The sequence below is a fragment of the Oculina patagonica genome, chromosome 4 (assembly GCF_052425735.1).
Source record: "Oculina patagonica isolate OP01 chromosome 4, crgOcupat, whole genome shotgun sequence".
Classification (NCBI taxonomy): Eukaryota; Metazoa; Cnidaria; class Anthozoa; order Scleractinia; family Oculinidae; genus Oculina; species Oculina patagonica.
The window spans coordinates 61510241-61529872 of record NC_135761.1 but is presented as its reverse complement, the minus strand read 5'-3'; the positions used below and the strand labels follow the sequence as shown (position 1 = coordinate 61529872).

The 19632-nt window shown below is 41.0% G+C and overlaps 3 protein-coding genes and 1 long non-coding RNA gene across 4 annotated transcripts in view; 1 reads left to right on the top strand and 3 right to left on the bottom strand.

The window, feature by feature from the left end:
• LOC144647809 (histamine H2 receptor-like) overlaps positions 1-19632 on the top strand; it is a 410332-nt gene that overhangs the window by 185732 nt on the left and 204968 nt on the right. The gene's annotated exons all lie outside the window — the stretch shown is intronic.
• The window catches only part of LOC144647770 (deacetylase EF_0837-like), a 52422-nt gene continuing 33583 nt past the window's right edge, over positions 794-19632 (bottom strand). Inside the window, exon 5 of the mRNA XM_078507456.1 lies at positions 794-2334. Coding sequence (XP_078363582.1) covers positions 1700-2334 — 635 coding nt within the window. The 3' untranslated portion in view covers positions 794-1699. The remainder of the gene's footprint in view (positions 2335-19632) is intronic.
• On the bottom strand, positions 5388-13496 carry LOC144647832 (uncharacterized). Its single transcript, XR_013569638.1, has 3 exons — positions 13366-13496; positions 5659-5733; positions 5388-5507 (listed from the first exon to the last, which is right to left on the bottom strand). It is a non-coding gene; the product is annotated as an uncharacterized LOC144647832 (long non-coding RNA).
• Positions 6666-12595, bottom strand: LOC144650968 (uncharacterized). The gene has a single exon (XM_078510809.1). The coding sequence runs from the start codon at positions 12556-12558 to the stop codon at positions 6880-6882; it is 5679 nt and encodes a 1892-aa protein (XP_078366935.1). The 5' UTR covers positions 12559-12595; the 3' UTR covers positions 6666-6879.

Below are 19632 nucleotides of genomic sequence, written 5' to 3'. Positions count from 1 at the left end.
ATATGACATGAAAAATATTTTCTGCTTATTTGAAAGGCCTTTCGAAATACAGAAGAATGGCGTTTTTCTTTTCGAAATATCTTTTTTCGTTTCAGAGATATTGACGTTTTTGTATTATGCAAATTAGATCAGTGATGACGTCACAAGATTTGACTCTAAAAATGGCAAAATACTGAATAAAATATATCTCTAGAAATATTGAAGCAGTGTTCTTGAAACTTGGCGCCACAAATGTGCATCACAACAGGAACAAAATGACACCCTTAGTATTGTTGCCATAGCAACTCTTTCAGCTCCAGTCCCTCTCTGTCAAAAAGACAAATATCCCCATATATGGCCTCTAAAGTGAGACAAAGGGTCCTGCTTAGAACAGACATAGTTCCCATATTGACTTAATTCCCACCATCGGTTTGGCTCCGCTAGATGGTTCTTGGTTTAAGACAAAAACTGGGAATTTCAGTTTTAATTGCGACAGCACCAGCAGCAAAACTGTTGCCATGGCAACAGCCCTAAGAGTGACATTTTGTTTCTTTTGTGAAGCACATTTAAGGTGCCAAGTTTTAAGAACACTGCTTTAATAGTTTTAGAGATATTGTTTATTCAGTATTTTACCATTTTTTAGAGTCAAATCTTATGACGTCATCACTGATCTAATTTGCATAATACAAAAACGTCAATATCTCTGAAACGAAAAAAGATATTTCAAAAAGAAAAATGCCATTCCACTGAATTTTGAAAGGCCTTTCAAATAAGCAGGAAATATTGTTCATGTCATATACACTTTAAGGGGCTGTCAGAAATAAATGCTTTGTTAAAATTATAGTGACCTGGATTGCTTGATTGATTCTACCATAAAGGTATTTATATTATTATTGTTATTAATCAAAATGCGACAAAAAGTATCTGTTTTGTAACAATTTAGAAACTCTTTCATCTGGTACATCACAAAAATAATGCTTTATCTTCTTAACGAAGCACTGAATCGATGTATTTTATGTCTAAAATATGTGAAAAGAGTAGCTTTGTGGGGTTAAAGATGATTTCCAGTCCGTACTGCGCAGACTCGGGGTTTGTTTTCATTTTTGTTTTGAATCCGTTGAAACGTTACACTTCGGTGATAGCGTACATGAAGTTTTTAAGTTCGCCATTTCGGATCGTTTCGTTCAAGAATTCACGATGAGCTAAAACGTCCGTTTGAAATACCGTCGAGCTTCTTTTACTCGTTATTATTGTTTTACAAGGATATCTGGCGTTAATAATGAAGAAAAAGGTAAGTTTTGTCCCGGAATTTTTATTTTTGCTAGTAAACATTCTTCTGTTTGTGAGACTCGCAAACATTGCAGGCGGAGATTGCGCAGTACGGACTGGAAATCATCTTAACAATTTAGATTTTAGAATTTCGATGACTTTAAATGGAAACAACTAATTAATCGATTGATCGAAAAAAAAAAACATTTGATTGATTGACTGATTGGTTGACTGATTGATTGATTGATTGATAATAACAAAGAAAACACTTAAAATAGGAATAAAAACGGTATCTTCCAATTGTTCTAGACAGTTTTTGAATTATGTTGTGTATTCCCGGGAACTGTTCCAATTTCATGGTATAATGTTATAATCAGTCACGCTCTACATTGTACTCTCAAAAGAGGAATAGTTTTGATAAAATCAAAGGTCTTCTTTTGTTAAAATGTTATTAGTTTTTATCTTTGATAAGAAGTTCATCTTGTAAAGAGGCTAAATCCTTCAATCTAGCCGTATTAGGAAATGGGTGTGGCATGGAAGTCGTGAAACGAACACCATCCTTCCACACCGCGGCAGGCACGAAACGTTGTTTAATCCTTCTTAACTGCGCGTTACAGTCTTCAAGATCGATATCAACATCTTCAATACGTACAACCGTGATATCTGCCGCATAGCCAGGGCTGAGCGAGCCAATCACGTCGCTTCGGCCAATTGCAGCAGCGGGTGTCATGGTAACAGCCTTGATGACGTCAATTAAAGGCATACCGACGTGCAGCATTTTCGTCATAACAGCCAGCAAATCGTATGCGGGGCCATCTACAGATTCTGCGTGCAAGTCAGAACTGATAATGTCTGGCCAAAAGCCCTCTTTTGCACAGATCTCTGATACAGTCCACGAGAACGCCCCACATCCGTGGCCTACGTCAAAAAGTACCCCTCGTTTACGAGCATCATGAACATCATTGTGGATTTGTCCATTTAGTGGGTTGATGATGGTGCTTGGCCAACCATGAAGGCAGTGAGTGTAGATATCTCCAGCACGTAGACTTCCTGGACAGAAAAGCTTGCCTTGTTCTAAATCGCCACCTGACGAATAAAACAGCCACTTTGCACTTTAGAATGACTTGGAATAACGCGTAAATTTATAAGGCGTAAATTTATAATTATAACGCGTAAATTTCATAAAACGGTCAAATGCGACGATATTTCAACGGAAACAGAAAATGATTTTGGCACAATAGCATGGCAGAAAATTGCGGATTTTGTGGATTTATTTTTTGCATTACTGTGCTTTGGGGAACAAAAAGCTCTTTTAAGATACGACACGTGAACCGTTTATTTCAAGAGCTGTGATTGGCGATTCTGGCTGAAAACGTTCGTGAAAACCGAAAATAGATTATGTAATCATAAATCAATTTACGGTAGTGAAGCACCAATCAGGAATCATGAAGTTAGTTAATTGCGTGGAGGACACGTTCTGCCGACTTGATTAATGCGTTTTGTCTCGAGAGATCAGTTCTTGTTAATGGGCTATTGAAAGGCCAAATAACTAATCAGACCTCAAAGCTTACTTTTTTCAACCAATATAGATCTATTCAATAAGTGATTCGAGAATTAAAATAAAACAGACTCGTGATTCGTGATTGGGACCCCCTCCCTTTACCACCCTGCTAAAATCAAAACCTCTATTTAAATGAAAGCTCTTGTAAGAGTGAAAAGCAGACTGATCGTGGCTCATAACTTTGTGAGCATTTTAATTTAGAGTGAAAAGTTCGGCACATTGTTTATATTGTAATTGAACACGAACAGAGAAGTTGCTATGAAAATGAGGAATAGTCAAGTAGAACCTAGAAGGATAAATGATTTTGAAATTTTTTCATAACGGCGAACAATAATTCTTCATTGTCCTTCAAGCCTAGGCAGGGGGGGGGGGGGGGCGGGGGCGCTCCCATATGAAAGGGGTGGCCGTGGGGATGCTTGTCAGAAATTTCAAAAAGAACCCCTAAAGTAGACCAATCTGGGTATGGCAGCAGTTTAAGCTTTTTTTCACCCCTCAAAGAGCGCAATCCCAAACGACACCTTGAATGCTAAAAATATTGGTGTTTTTCTCAGAACACCCAAAGTGAGACCAAAAATCTGAAATTTTCGCTCTTAACCAAGACGACAAGCACCACCGCTGCTTTCATTTGGGAGTCTCCATCCCCCCATCCCCCCAGGTCTTCAAGATTTTCTTATTGGCTAAGTTAAGAGCAGTTGTTAAATTGAAATAATTACAATAGATTTTAATAGAATAAAATGAAAATACATTTACCTGTTTGCTGCACAGGAATTGTGGAAAATGTGTGATGCGTCATAAGGGGAACATTGGCTTCTGCTGACACATTCAGAGCTCTCCTGTTAACACAAAGGAACCAATTTAGAAACTAATAAAATAATTGAACAAAAATCCGGGGGGGGGGGACTCCCATATGAAAGGGGTTGGGTGCTCATGATCTTGCTAAAGGGGGTAAATTACAGATTATTGTTTCTCCTAGGGTGTTCATGACAAAACAGTAATATTTTAAGCTTTCATGGCTACAGTCCCTGTAATATTTGCCTTCATGAAGGCTTATTTGTCATTTGCAGCCTTAGGGCTGCCTGAGCAGAAAAGATGTCCAGACCAAGGAGGCATAAAAATAACATTTTTTAGGGATCAATAAAAAAAAAACTTTTAGGGGTTGAATTGGGTCTTGGCAAAGTGCAAGCTAGCAATGTGACCCATTCCAGCTAGCCTTAACAATACAGTCATTGGTTAGCTTAAATAGCACTCCGTTTAGCCTGCAGTTATAAGTTTAGATAGCTTGCAATTAGCCTTTTATCGCGATAAGGGATTTCCGGCTTGCAGTGTTGCCTTGCATGTTGTACATACTTGGTTCAACTCAAATTTCTCAATAAGCATCCCCATTCCATTCTTATAGGAGATCCCCTTGGGAAAATTGTTTGTTAAAAACAACAACTAAAACACTGGTATCAACCTCCTTCCCCCTCTCTAACAGGATACTCAATAATTAACTGATAGGGTTTAACAGTAGAGTGCAACTGATCTGTTCCAGTTTAACATGAAACTGCAATTTTTATAATTTTTTAGGTCATAAATTTCTAGAGTATTGCTTTATACTTAAGATGAAAAAAAAAAATCAAGTATTTTAGGTTATTTTTTTTACAGTAAATTATATTTCTATCTTGGGGGAAGATTTGTTTTAAATCACAATACTGTATTTTATTACTCAGCCTTTATTAATTTATTAATTTTGCAGCTCCATCTCCCATCCACAATATTGTTGTCAATCATCATCAGTACCCATTCATACTCCTGGGTGAAGAAAGGCAAATAACTACGAGTATATCTTGCCAAAGAACATATGAACACCTGCCAGAATAGAGGCCAAATGTTTAACACAATGAGGTTACTGCCAAAAATATAATAATAATAATAAAAAAATTGTCAGCAAACCTGAAAGCTTCTTCTTCATTGGCTCCGTCATTTGCAGCACTTGCTGAGAGGCGAACTTTTACTCCTACGATCGTGTCTCTGTTTTGGCTTATGCAATCAATGCACAACTTACAATCAACTTGGTTTAGTGAATCACACTCTCCTCCTTTAACTGTCAAATATAATAAAACGTATAATGACAAACAATAAAATGGCAAGAGAAAAATTAAGTTACATCTGAAATTTTTTTTTAATAATAATGTTCTTTATCCAGGGAGCTCACATCACCAAAGGTGTTAATTTATAAATTAATTAATAAATATTTTGTAAAATACAACAGACCCATGTCTATTGTTTGTTACTTTGTTTGTTTGCTTCAGAATGCATATTCCTTGAATGTGCTCAGGAATCGAAAGGCCTGTAGTCTATGGCCTGTGCACCACAGGTGTGTTGTGGTTTAAATTTGTTTCGGTTACTGGGTATATTTTAAACCCATTTATTAATTTATTTTTAATTTTCTCTGCTTCATATTAATTAAATTATGCCCAATCAAAAATTACTAACCACTAACAAATTTACTTATTTTGTTCCTTTAAATTAACTGTACAACTGATTCCCCGAGATTCAAGGCATGTGGAAAATTCAATATTTTTTTTAAAACAATACATACCCCAACCAGTGCATCCTGCTGCTGCCAGTCCATGAGCCGCAATGTGGAGTAGAGCCAGAACCCTGGTCTGTGACTTGTCTGCGATAAATTTACGCAGGCCAGGGAAGGTTGTGGCTCCTTAAAACAAAAATAATATTTTTAAGTTCAAGAGATCACTGCTAAGGTCAGCATCACTAAATTTTAAGGGAAACACCTTTTATACACAAAGTTATATAATATTGCTAAACCGAATGAGAAATTTAATTGTAGAACAAAGCATGTCACTTACATGTGAGAAACGAATTTGTTGACCTTAACCGACCACATCCAAGCAATGCTCTAAGGGCTTCTTATCATGGACAGGCTAAAATTAAAGGGAGGCCTGTTGATGTTCTAATTTTGTTTGTCATTGTTTGCTGTTTTTCTTTCTGATAATTTCAGAGTGGCTTTTGATGAGAGCAGTAGCCTACTCTTTGACCTCTATTTTACTGAGTTTTAAGCTTATGTCAAAGGGATGACAAGTTTATAGTCAAACCGGATGTTCTTTTGATCGGAACTCTGCATGTTTATCAGCAAGCTATGTCTTTGGGAATTGATGTGGACAGCACATGAATGGCCAGGGGTGTTACAACTGTTGCAAGTTGGGATGAGCAAACTGTCAATCAATATTGGAACATTGCACTGGCAACATTGCAAAGTTCCCATCAGAAGAACTGATTTGACTGTAAGATGGATATGAACTGTTTCAGCAGCAGTACAGTACCAATAAATATTTAATCCTGACGCCCTGTTTAGGAGGGAGTTGGAGGGGAGGGGGTGGGGGTCATATTCCATAACTCAAAACCTCCTAACCCTCAATAATGCTTTCATAATTTTCCAATACTGTGCTCAACACACAAAAACATACCTGCTGTAGCAAATACTCCTTGTACAATTTGAATTCGCCTTTTAATAAACTTTACGATTCACTAGGACATGTAAAACAAAGAAAACGTAGAATAAATAAACTAGAACTTGAAACTTAACTATAAGACGAAATACATTAATAGAACAAAATCGAGAAAATACAAGGAAAAAACAAATACTTACAAGATTGTACGGCAAACCGGATAAAACGAAAACTAATTTACAAGCAAAGCGTGCGAGATTTTATACTGACTGAAAAACAAACAATAGCGCTAACGAACTTACGAAAATTAACAATAAACGATTACATAATACTACGCCGAGAAACCAACTAGCAGAGAAATACATAATAATGAGCTACGCTAACAAAGAAACCATAAACCGAACAAAAATACTGACGGGAATTACAAACTAATTACAACGCAAACACGCAAACATGCAAAAATTGAACGCTCGTGGCTACACGCCGGCCCCAATGAACTACTTAAGTCTAACAGTTCATTAACAGCTTCACTATTTTAAGACACGAGTGTTAAGTTCTCCTTGAATATCCTTAGTGTTCATGTAGTTTCCGTTTGTTTGAAGGAAAGTTCAGTTACTTTAATCAAATTGCTTTCTCGCCTTCCAGGAAGCAAAGTTTCGTCACTGGTCTTGTGAGAATCGTTGAACTCGTTTGAACCTTTGCTGATCTGACATATCCGTCCTTGCCATAGAAAACTTCGATCACTCTGCCCAACGGCCATTTTCCGCGGTGAACATTTTCATCTGCAATCAATACCAGGTCTCCGATCGCCAAGCAACGGCGAGGTTTGATCCACTTAGCTCTCTCTTGTAGGGTTGGCAAGTATTCTCTTAACCAGCGCTTCCAGAATATGTCAGACATATATTGGACTTGACGCCATCGTCGCTTGCTGTAATTTTCTTCTTTGGTGAAGACACCGGGAGGCAAATTTGGGTTGGCTCTTAACAGCAACAGGTGGTTTGGAGTAATAGGCTCCAAGTCCTTTGGGTCGCTACTGACTGGGGTCAACGGTCTGCTGTTTAAGATCCCTTGAACTTCGCTCATCAAGGTTCTCAGAATTTCGTCAGAGACAAGCTGTTGGCCTAGCAAGGCCCTCAGGATCTTACGAACGGATCTTATCGTACGTTCCCAGGCACCACCCATGTGCGAAGCGCCAGGCGGGTTAAACTTCCATCTGATATTTTTCTGACGAAGGGACTTTTGGATTGATTGCTGATTCCAATCTCTCAACGACTCTCGTAGCTCTCTCTCTCCTGCATGGAAATTTGTTCCATTGTCGCTGTAAATGGTTGACGGACTTCCTCTTAGATTGGTAAATCTTCGCACTGCATTAATGAAACTGTCGGTATCAAGTGAGTGTACAACCTCGATATGGACTGCTCTGGTGACGAGGCAAGTGAACAGGCACCCATAACGTTTCACATTCGAGCGACCTTGACGCACATAAAGGGGTCCAAAATAATCTACGCCTACATAGGTGAACGGTGGATCTCCTGACATCAGTCTTTCTTTCGGAAGGTCGGCCATCAGCTGCTCTCCACGTACTGCACCACGTCTCTTACACGGGAAACAGCTACAAATTACTCGACGCACAGCTGAACGCCCCTTTATTATCCAGTATAGTTGACGCAAACTGGATAGTACGTACTCTTGACCCAGGTGGCCAGTTTTCTGATGATGCTCAGAGATGATCAAATCTGTAACTTGGTGACGATACGGCAGGATAATCGGATGTTTAGCATTGTAGTCGATTAGAGCGTTTTCAAGACGTCCTCCAACTCTAAGGATTCCACTGTCGTCCAACTGCGGGTGAAGTTTGCACATATGGGCTGGTATCTTCAGGTTCTTTAACTGGGAGGTTAGTTGACGTGAAGACTTCAATGAACTGGTTCTGTGCATGGCTTGAATAACGTCTGGAAATGAACACCTTTGAACATGCTTGATAATTTCTCTTTCAGCTCCCTGAACTTCATCCACGGACAGGAGGGGTCCTTTTTCTTGATTGCTCTGACCTTTGGTGTCAGTTGGACTACGGCTGTATTTCGCCATGAACCACGTTTTGAACCTCAACAGCCAAGCAACAGCTCTTCTCAATCTTTCCCACGATGAGAAGCGTTTCATCAAACTGGACAGAACTTCTTTGCCTGGATGATGAGTCAATGACTGACTGTGGGACTGGTTTTCACGCTTAATTTCTGGATCATCTTCTCGTATTTCTGGTTGGCAGGTTGAACGATCAGGAGGCCAAAACTCTTCATTCTTCTTCAGAAACTCGGGACCATTCAGCCACTTGCTGGTTGTACTCATTTCTTCTACTGTAAGTCCTCTGCTGACTTCATCCGCCGGGTTGAGTTCAGAACTAACATGTCTCCACTGATGGGGTGCTGAATTCTCATGAATTACTGATAGTCTGTTGGCAACAAATGTATGGAAACGCTTAGACTGGTTTCTGATGTACTGTATCACACAGGTGGAGTCAGACCAAAATGTCGATTGGTAAATTGGGATGTCCAGCTCTTCTCTGACAGTCTGGTCTAGCTGGACAGCTAACACTGCCGCTGACAGTTCTAGTCTTGGCACCGTCATTGGTTTCAAATGGGCAAGGCGCGACTTTCCAATGAGAAATGTACAGTGGATTCTATCCTCGATATCTACCAATCTGAGATACGAGACTGCTCCATATGCAATTTGTGACGCATCTGCAAAGTTGTGTAGCTCCGCGATCTTCAAGTCTCCAAGGCTGGCTGATTTAACGCATCTGTCCACTGTAATCTGAGAAAGACTTGCCAACTGACTCTTCCACTTCTCCCATCTTTCTCCGTCAATTTCACTGATGGGGTCGTCCCATCCAAGTTTCTGTTTGCAAAGATCTTGCAGCAATTTCTTTGCAGGCACGATGATTGGCGCAACGAATCCAAGCGGGTCATACACGGAGCTCACCACGGACAGTATACCTCTACGGGTGTTCGGTTTATCTTTCAGATCCACATTGAACCAAAACTTGTCACTCGCCATGTCCCAGTGTAGCCCAAGGGTACGCTGAATCGGCAGTTTTCCCTTGTCTAAGTCAAGGTCTAACACTGACTTGGCTCTCTCTACTTGCGGAATGGTCTTAAGGACTTCTGATGAGTTGCTGGACCACTTTGTGAGTCGAAAACCGCCTTTGGACAGGATATCTCGAAGCTGGTGCACCAATTCGACAGCATTCTCAGCAGATTTAACTGATTTCAGGCAGTCATCGACGTAAAAGTTCCTCCTGACAGTCTTAACAACTTCCTCTGAGAATTCGCCCTGGTTGTCCTCCGCTGTTTTCCTTAAAGCAAAGTTGGAACAACTTGGTGAAGATGTTGCACCGAATAGGTGGACTTCCATGCGATGATCAACTGGATCTTGGGTCAGATCGCCATCCGGCCACCAGAGGAATCTGAAGGCGTCTTGGTCAGCTGGTGCAACTCTTATCTGATGAAACATACACTCGATATCAGCGGATAACGCAACTTGTTCTTCACGAAACCGTGTTAGCACACCGACAACAGAATTGGTCAAATCTGGTCCAGTGAGGAGCTGATCGTTCAAAGACGTTCCCTTGTATTTAGCTGCACAATCGAAAACCACGCGAGTTTTTCCAGGCTTGTTCATTACGGGATGATGAGGCAAGTACCATAGTGGCTTATCTCGTGTGTGGACTTCGTCCAATGGCACTCTTTTCCCGTGACCCTTGGTAAGGTACTGTTCCATGGTGGCCTTGTAATTTTCAAAGAGCTCGCCATCTTGCTGCAACCTTTTCTTCAGCATTTGCAGCCTGCGTTCTGCCATAGATCGATTGAAAGGCAAGAATGGTGGGTACTGTCGCCAGGGAAGCGCCACTTGATAATGCCCATCTTCAAGTTTCACTGACTGTTCCATGATTGCAAGGGCTCTCTTGTCCTCCACTGACATACTGGCTTTGCAGTTAGGGACCACTCCAAAGTTCTCTACTGCCCAGAACCTTTCAAGCTGTTGCATGAGACAATCATCATCCTTTCTCTCAACTTCCGCTGAGCGAACAAAATTAACATTCAGATGACAGTTATGGCTATCGCTCTTCTCCATGGGGCCCATGAGAGTCCAGCCAAGTGGTGTACGAATGGCATACGGCTCTCCTCTGTTTCCGCGTCTTTCCTCTAGCACCCAGAATGCGTCAGGAGCGTTGGTGCCTATAATCAGCCCGACTTCTTTCTCACAAATACTTGGCAGCTTGATGTCTCTTAAGTGAGGCCACTGTTTTGCATCATCTTGTGACGGAATACTGTGACTTGAAGCATTCAATTTATCAACAGTCCACAGTCTCTTAACGTCTACTTTATCTGCTCCGTCAAGTGCCTCTACGGTTAGGCTGATTTCAAGACCAACTCTTGGGCTATCTTCTCTCTCTTGAGTTGTTAAATAGAACGTCTTCTGGGTTCCATGTACTCCGAGCTCGACTGCTAGATTCTTGTCACACAAGGAAATGTCTGAACCACTGTCAAGAAGGGCGTAAGTGTTCACCGTCTTGCTTGCGTCATCAGGTCCTCGCACCTTTACAGGAACTACTCTCAGGCACACCTTTCCTCCACCTGCTGAAGTACTGTTGGCCTGACCACTTTGTAATGGAGTGCTACCGGCTACTTGAGCTCCTTGTTCTGCTGCTCTTTCTCTACTTTCGATCGTTTGCTGTGAAGGCGGAGGCGTGGAGGCGAAGGCGGAGGGCGGAGGGTGGAGCAAAGTATGGTGTCTTCTTCGGCAACCTTGAACTTCACATGCACTCTTTGCTAAGCATCCTACTGCAATATGACCATACTTGAAGCAGTTGTGGCATAACTGAGCTCTCTTCATCACTTGAAGACGTTCTTCGAAGTTTTTGTCTTTGAAATTCTTGCATTTCACTAAGTGATGGTCACCTTTGCACGCCTGACATTTCGCAAATCTGATGGCTGGGATCACTCTGTTGGAAGGCAAACTGTGTCTGTCACCGGATTCAGTCTCTTGTGTATTGAATGTGCTGGCACGTTCGTCAGGTAAAGTGGGGCTCTTAAACTTTGGTTTACGCCTCTGATTTTCCGATCTTTCACTCTGGCTCGCAACGTCTACCACGCAACCAAACACAGGATTGTTCGCGGCCCTCGCCTTAACCTTGACAAACTCTGCAATGTGACTGATATTTGTCCTCTGACCAGCTTGCTGAATTTGGTCCGCAACTTCAATAAACTTGGTACGGAGATGGAACGGCAGTCTCTGAACAATTCTCCTCAGATTGTCTGCGCTGTTAATTTCATCCAGATATCCAATCGATTCTAGTGTATGTTCGCAATCTTTCAACTGGTCAGCAAATGCCAACAATCCTTTGCGATCCAATGGCTTTAACGGGGGTCCTTCCGTTAACTTGGTTACGTATTTCGAGGCAATTGTGAAGGGGTGTCCAAATCGCTCTTCAAGCAGTTCTCTTGCCCTTTGATAGCCCAGGGAAGAATCCATGACTAAACAGCACTTGATCGTGTCATTTGCTACACCAGATGTGTACTGAAGAAGATACATAAGTTTGTCACTTTCACTGGCTGCATTGTTTACGATACTGTTCTCAAACGATTTAATAAAGTTCCAGTAATTGAGAGGATCACCATCGAACGTCTTCAACTCCTTTTTTGGCAACGCAAATCCTTGCTTAATTGTTAATGCCATCTTGTCCATAATTTGTCCAGTCATAATAGAACCAGTTGGTCCTAAACCAGTAAAGGCTGCAGTTGAAGCAGGTGGCAAACTTGCAAATTCCCGCGCTTTTGGATTGAATCGCAATGGGGCGTCTTGAGGACCAGTTGTTTGATCGTTTCGATGTTCAAAATGTTCCTGCTTCGGTACATTTCTAGCTCTGGCATCAACACGTTCGTTGAACGGATTCAGATCCTCAAAAACGCTAGACAAGTCATCTTGAGCGGGCGGCCCCTCATCCTGTAGCATGTTTACTTGAAGTTCCACTTTTCGGATTTCACACTGCGCATCGAGAACCTCCATTTTCAATTTCGTATCTTCTTCCCGACGCAACAATTCTTGTTTCTTTTTCAACTGGTACAACTTTAAATGCGCCAATGCCTGCTTGGCCCTTAGCTGTCTGATAGATAGATATGAACTTTGCGAAGAACTCGCAGTACTTACGGAATCCTCCGGATTTGGTTCACTGACTTCGCGTACCTCAGGGGATGATCTTGCGCGATGAATCCATTGCTCGATTCGCGAAACAAAATTCATCTTTCGGCGGTAATGTTCCTGAAAATAACGCGCTTCGCTTTCCCACACCTCCAGATCACCAGACAAAGAAGCGATGTAGTCGTAGTGGGTCCTTTCGAAACGGGAGAAAGCTTCATTGATTTCCTGTAATTTGTTCGTGACTCCATCAACATTTTTCGCGTCACTAAGCAAATTTTCGGTCGCACGACACAGCGCCGTTACTCTGGACAAATGTCCTGCCCTCGAATTCTTGAGACGTACACTGTCGAGGGCTTCCATTGAATGGACTCGGCGTCTTCCTAGAAGTTCAGTTCCAAGACCATCATCTCCGGACCACACGGCATCCATCCACACAATCTTTGAATGAATGTAGCAAATACTCCTTGTACAATTTGAATTCGCCTTTTAATAAACTTTACGATTCACTAGGACATGTAAAACAAAGAAAACGTAGAATAAATAAACTAGAACTTGAAACTTAACTATAAGACGAAATACATTAATAGAACAAAATCGAGAAAATACAAGGAAAAAACAAATACTTACAAGATTGTACGGCAAACCGGATAAAACGAAAACTAATTTACAAGCAAAGCGTGCGAGATTTTATACTGACTGAAAAACAAACAATAGCGCTAACGAACTTACGAAAATTAACAATAAACGATTACATAATACTACGCCGAGAAACCAACTAGCAGAGAAATACATAATAATGAGCTACGCTAACAAAGAAACCATAAACCGAACAAAAATACTGACGGGAATTACAAACTAATTACAACGCAAACACGCAAACATGCAAAAATTGAACGCTCGTGGCTACACCTGCGCTACCTGCATCAACAACAGTTGTAACACCTCTGGCCAGACACGTGTCGTCCACATCAATTCCCAAAGGAGTAGCATGCTGATAAACGTGCACGTGACTGTCAATCAAACCGGCTGTTACAATGCAACCAGTTGCATCGAACTCTTCAAGCCCTTTTCCTTCAAGATGAGGAGCAACAGAGACAATTCTTTTACTTTTGACTCCAACATCTGCAATTATGTCAAAGTCTCTGGCTGGATCTATAACTCTGCCATTGCGAATTATCAAATCAAAAGGAAAACTTCCTTCGAATTCCTGCGCCATATTTTATTCGTGACTTAATCTTGAGGACTGGTAACTAGTGTTCAGTCCTCAATGCACAGTCCGGAAAGGAACGCCTGTTGAAATCAGACGTGCCCGCCGTGTTGATCGATTGCAACCGGTCTTGACATGTGGTCTTTGTTCCTAACAAAATCAGCGATGGATAGATCGCAGAATATCACAAATCCAGGAATTCCCAGCTTCAGACGTATAGCACTGCACGTGTTGGTAACTTCTGGTACGAACGAAAGGCATAGGGTTTGAAAATTGCTGAAAATTGCCGGAACCCCAGGGGGGGTACTCCGGCTTGTAAATGACGGGGATGATCGAATGGAGGCAAAACTCAGGACCCCAAAAAATCCCTTAGTCTTCCGACATTACCCAAAAAAATCCCTGGACCAGAAATAACCCCCCAAAACATCCCTTGTCAAATTACCCCTAAATTGCCAGGAGGGGCAATAGTATAACACAAAGAAAACCATAAAAAATTGAACGCTCGTGTTTGTTTATTCATTATACCGTAATTACGCCAAGGCCGCGCCAAGTTCGTTTTTAATACCCCCCCCAAAATTCCCCTTTTTAAATCAAGTCACCCAAAAAAATACTTGCCAAATTTTCCAACCCAAAACAATCCCGGAATCGAAAATTTCAAACCCAAAAAATTCCTTCGATTATCCCCGTCATTTACAAGCCGGAGTACCCCCCCCCCCCCCCCCTGGGACCGGAACCTCATCCTCGGTGTAAGAACCTGGGAAACTCGATCACCGTTGACGTAAAACAAAGAACGAACGAAACAACAAGGACCGTCAAAACAATATGGAGCAGGAAAACAATAGCTCCAAAACAAAGAAAAAATTCACAGGTTCTTACACCGAGGTAAACAGTTAACTCCAAATACCAGTCCTAATATATCAGTCAAATCGAAGGTTCAACATCCTCCCCCCGGGCAACACCCGGGCATTTGAATTTTTGGAAAATTTGCGTTCAAATTCCCACCTTCCTGGGCCAAAAAGCCGTTCAAACGGCCCACAACAAGCCCATTTTCAGTGATCAAATGTCCCCACCCCCAGGGAAAAATAAATAGTTTTAAAAACAGATAACTGTTTTAACTGTGTAGCTTCTTATGCTCGTAAAATCCTGTCTGCATACCGGCTTTATAAATAGACCACACAGTTTTTTCTTCTATTCTATAATTAATACATAGAAGAAAGCCAATACATAGACGATAATCTGTCTCCACCATGATAATAAACCCACAAGCGTTTACTGGGACACGTACAATAGAAATCAAGTCTGCGTTCAAATTCCCCACCCTGTATGTGGTCAGATCAAATTCCCCACCCCCGGGAAGACTTTGATTATCAAAAATATTAATTCCCCTTCCCCCGGGAAGGCAAAGACTTCAGATGCCCAGGGTATGCCCCGGGGAGGGGGGGGGGGGGGGGAATTTTGAAACTTCGATTTGACTGATACATAAAGCTTGAATGTGGCCAACCGCAACGTTCTTGTGAAATGGTGAAGGTGTCTTACAGACGAACTAATATATGATCTGATGTAATCCAAAGCTAGCAGATTTGTTATGTAGAACTGTAATGAATTGTTTGCCTGTTGCATAGGGCTATAGCAAATGCACCTTCCCCTCCCCCCTCGCCTGTTGAGGACCATCAATTGTTCAAAACCACTCGAAAACTCTGACCTTTGGCAAAGAATTCTGTACCAAAATTATGTATCAGTCAAAATTTCTAGAGCACCCATCATTCCTTCCCACCGTGCATGACTTTGCATCTGGGTTCACATGACTTACCTTCCATTAAAAGTATGGGCTAAAAGCAGAAACCCATAAGGTTTGAAACGTGTGACTCCCTATGATTCGCATTGTACAAAGCGTTTGCACATTCATTTCCATTAAGTACCATATTTGGAATATCAGGAGAAAAAAATAACCAATCAAAATTGCAATATTTGGATTAAATTTAAAGTGCGCGCTTGCTGACGCTTGATTACGTAATCTTGTTTTTGAACAACCTTGATTGAATAAAGCTTTTGGATTTCTTTAGTTTCTGTAAGAAATTTACAGCATTAAGGTCGGAATTTCAAGTAAACTCACCGCTAAACCAAAAATGTTGTTGCACATGCCATTACTTGTGTAAAGCATAAATTCGTGTACAAACTCTTCGTGTTTCCAAATAGTAAGTAAGTAAGTAAGTAAAGTCATTATTTAACGAGGGTAGCACTAAAATAGCATAAAAACACTAACAAACCAGTGGCCCTCAATAAACCAGTGGCCCTCAATGGTACTTAGCAAAACTAGATATACAAATGCTATGAACGCGTGTTACACGTTTCAACTCTTATGAGTTTCTGCTAAAATAGCCTGTGTACAGCCGTCCCGCTCCCCTGACAGCTGTACACAGGCTACTGCTAAAAGTTAGATACTAGGTGCAATATTTTTCAGAAATGAATTACAAGAAGGTGCAAGAATAGTACATGTAGGCTGAATTGTATGTCAGATAGGTGTATATTTAGCTCAGCATCATGTAACTTGCCTCCTGCTAAATTTATCACTGATGCACTTTCCATTTTCTTGCTGGGACAAGAAGTTAGTCCCAAAATATTGATGAAAAATAATTTAAATGTCACAACCGTGCAAATTTCCAGTAATTTTTGGCAAGATTTTGATGATAAATGGATAATTTCATGGTCGATGTGATTGTCAGTGCTAACATTTCTAGTCAGGATCTAAAAGAGGGCTTACAAGTAGCTCCATCAAATCTCCCTAAAGTCAGTACTTACTAAACCTTTACAAACATGGCCGTACAGTGCATACACAGTGTGCAAACATCTTGTCCACTCTTTTTCTAGATAAAACTGTGTTTTGATAGTTGACCACACCCATGAGGATATAGATCAGATGTTCTTGTGTATTTCATGAAGGCTTCACAGAGACAATGCTAGGTCACTGCAAGAGCTGACACAAGAGAGGACTGCTCAAGATGTATTCCATCCATCAATGCTTCACTGGATAATTTCATGTATAGCAGGCCAATGCATGGAGGGGTGTTAATATTCAACACTTAATTGAGGAGTTCCAAAAGAAAGACTTTACTTTACACAGTCTGTGTTGCAAGTGGTGGTCTGCTAGTTCCAGTGATTGGGTATTCTTAAGTCTCTCACTCCCAGCATTGACTGAAATACAGACAACACGCTGGCCTCAGAGTTACGAAGAATTTGCTAAATATAGGATTATCGAATTGAGAAGTGTTGGAGACTGGGTCGAGCAGCGCAAGATGGCGGTCATGCCAAAAATGCGCTCGTTGAATCACAGGGCACAGAGGAGTCAAGTTTGTCCGCAGTTCAAAATCTCTACCGTGCAAAACGACCTTCAAAAGCCTTTCAAAGCGATCGTGTAAGCCGTACGTGAGGTGATATCGTATTCGTACCCTCATGTGACATCCGCAGACAGCAATGTTTGTCGGCGTTACCTGAGAGACCAGCAGTAAGAAAGAGAGCAAGGGACGAAAGCGATTTGAGGCGAAATTCCGATCCCTCGTTCCTCGCTCAAAATCAAACGAAACGATTTCATTTTTGACATGTGGTTTAAGACTAGTATTCTCCCCCATACGCTGTAAGAAAATCTTCAAACAAGTCGTGTAAGCTGTATTTCGGGGGACGAGTTTTAGGCAGTTAAAAATTTGTTTTCGTACAATGTGGACCGGAGGATACTGGTGGCGGAAATGCGTCACGAGACATGTGATGTTGCAATACCGTAATGTGTTTCACAAGTAACTTAGCACTTTGAAGAGAAAACCTTCTTTTCCACTTTCAATTTCTTTGTTTTAAGGGAGTTTATGCGCACCAAGTTAAAAATCCCGCCGGATGATGAAGAACACATACGCTTCGACAGAATCCATAGAATCACGACGCGCGCACAACCAAAGGGCCGAAATCCTCAACCGCGTCCAATTATTGTTAGACTGTCGGATTTTCAAGATAAAGTTTTCATCAAGTCATTCATCAAAAACATTCCTAAAGGTACCGGATTTGGAATATCTGATGATTTCCCAAGAGAAGTCGACGACATTAGAAAAAAGTTATACCCGATCCTCAAGGCAGCCAAACGCGACAAGAAAGCAGCTTATTTTAACGTGGAAAAGCTCATAATTGAGGGCTCTCTTTACCGCGGTCCAGAGACACAACAATTCCCTTTTTACGGACGTTTAATGGACAATTAAGCTAGAACAAGTACTGAACTCTTGATTATTTTCTTTTGCAACCACTTTCTCGATGGCTGCTACGTTCAGCTCTTCTGACCCAGCCAAAATACCGCACAAAACTTTAGGTAAGTCCGTCATGAGTAGAATTATGTGTCGTTGTTTTTGTCGTTTTTGTTTTCTCTTTAGTCTGCTTTTCTGTTGCATTCGCATAATTTGCTCAAAAGCCACCAGCGTAATAAAACCTAAGCCACCTAGTAAAAAAAATCTACCGCAAAGCGAGCATTATAGAAGAAATGATTATTTGGTGATTTTTCGGTTATTCCATACTTCTTTCGTAGAATTAAATGCATAAGATTTTATCGTTGAACATAAGAGGGCTAAACAGTTCGAGAAAGCGAAGACAAGTATTTCGCTGGTTACATCAACAACAATCAGATATAATTTTCTTGCAAGAATCTTACTCTACGCTAGAAACTATTAAAAGATGGGAAACAGAATAGGGAGGCAAAATCGTTTCCAGCCACGGCTCTTCTCATAGCAGAGGAGTCATGATTTTATTTAAACCACGTCTGGACGTCAGCATCGAAAAAAGTATAGCTGATAATCACGGCAGATGTATTTTGGCCGAAACTATTATTGATGGTACAAAAATAGTGTTTGTAAACATTTATGCACCAAACGACACAACCCAACAAGTTGTATTCCTCAGAGACCTTTCGACAAAATTTCTAAATGTGTACGCCAACGAGAATCTTGTAGTAGGAGGAGATTTTAACTGTGCAATTAGCGCTTTAGACAAAAAAGGTGGCAGACCAATTGACAGTAAAAGAGTTTCTGTCAATGAGCTTCAAACACTAATCAAAACACATAAGTTAATCGATTGCTGGCGTTTCAAAAACCCAGATCTAATTGGCTTCACATGGGCTAACCCTTCAATGAAAATACAATGTAGACTTGACTATTTCCTTGTTTCAGATCAGCTTAAACAGCGCGTGAAGGAGTGCAAAATAATCCCAAACATTCACTCGGATCACTCTGCCCTTGCTTTCTCTGTGCTTTTTGACGAAAGTGAGCTCCCCCGGGGCCCCGGATTCTGGAAGTTTAACAACTCTTTGCTTTCAGATACTAATTATGTGCAATTGCTGGCCTTTCAATTTCCAGAATTTGCAAAAAAACATCAACAAGTCAAAGACAAAGGGTTGCATTGGGAGATGATTAAAATGGAAATCAGAGCATTCACAATAAAATTTTCGAAGAAAAAAGCTAAGCGAAAACGCGATGATGAGATAGCTCTTTTGTCAGAAATGACGAAAATACAGACCGAGCTTCAGACATCTTACAACGATTCGCTCAAAATCGAGTTGGAAAGAGTAAAATCCAAGCTTTCTAAAATTGCAACTGTTAGGACAAGAGGGACAATCGTACGTAGCAGAGCGCGCTGGTACGAGCACGGCGAGAGAAACAGCAAATATTTTTATAACTTAGAAAAAACGAACCACAGAAAGAAACATATAACGTCTTTAATCATCAATGACGACAACAAAATTACAAACCCCAAAGACATCCTTGAGGAAGAAGAGCGTTTTTTCAGACAAATATATACGTCAACAAATACTGACCCAGATTGCCCTGATTTTAATGAGTTCTTTGAAACCGAAAATGCATTATCGGAAGAGATGGCGAAAACTTGCGAAGGCGCTATGTCTATTGGTGAATGTGAGCGTGCGTTAAAATTTATGGAAAACAATA

Excerpts from the sequence above, each read along its gene's own strand:
- LOC144650968 (XM_078510809.1), bottom strand. The coding sequence starts at position 12,558 with ATGAATTTTGTTTCGCGAATCGAGCAATGGATTCATCGCGCAAGATCA.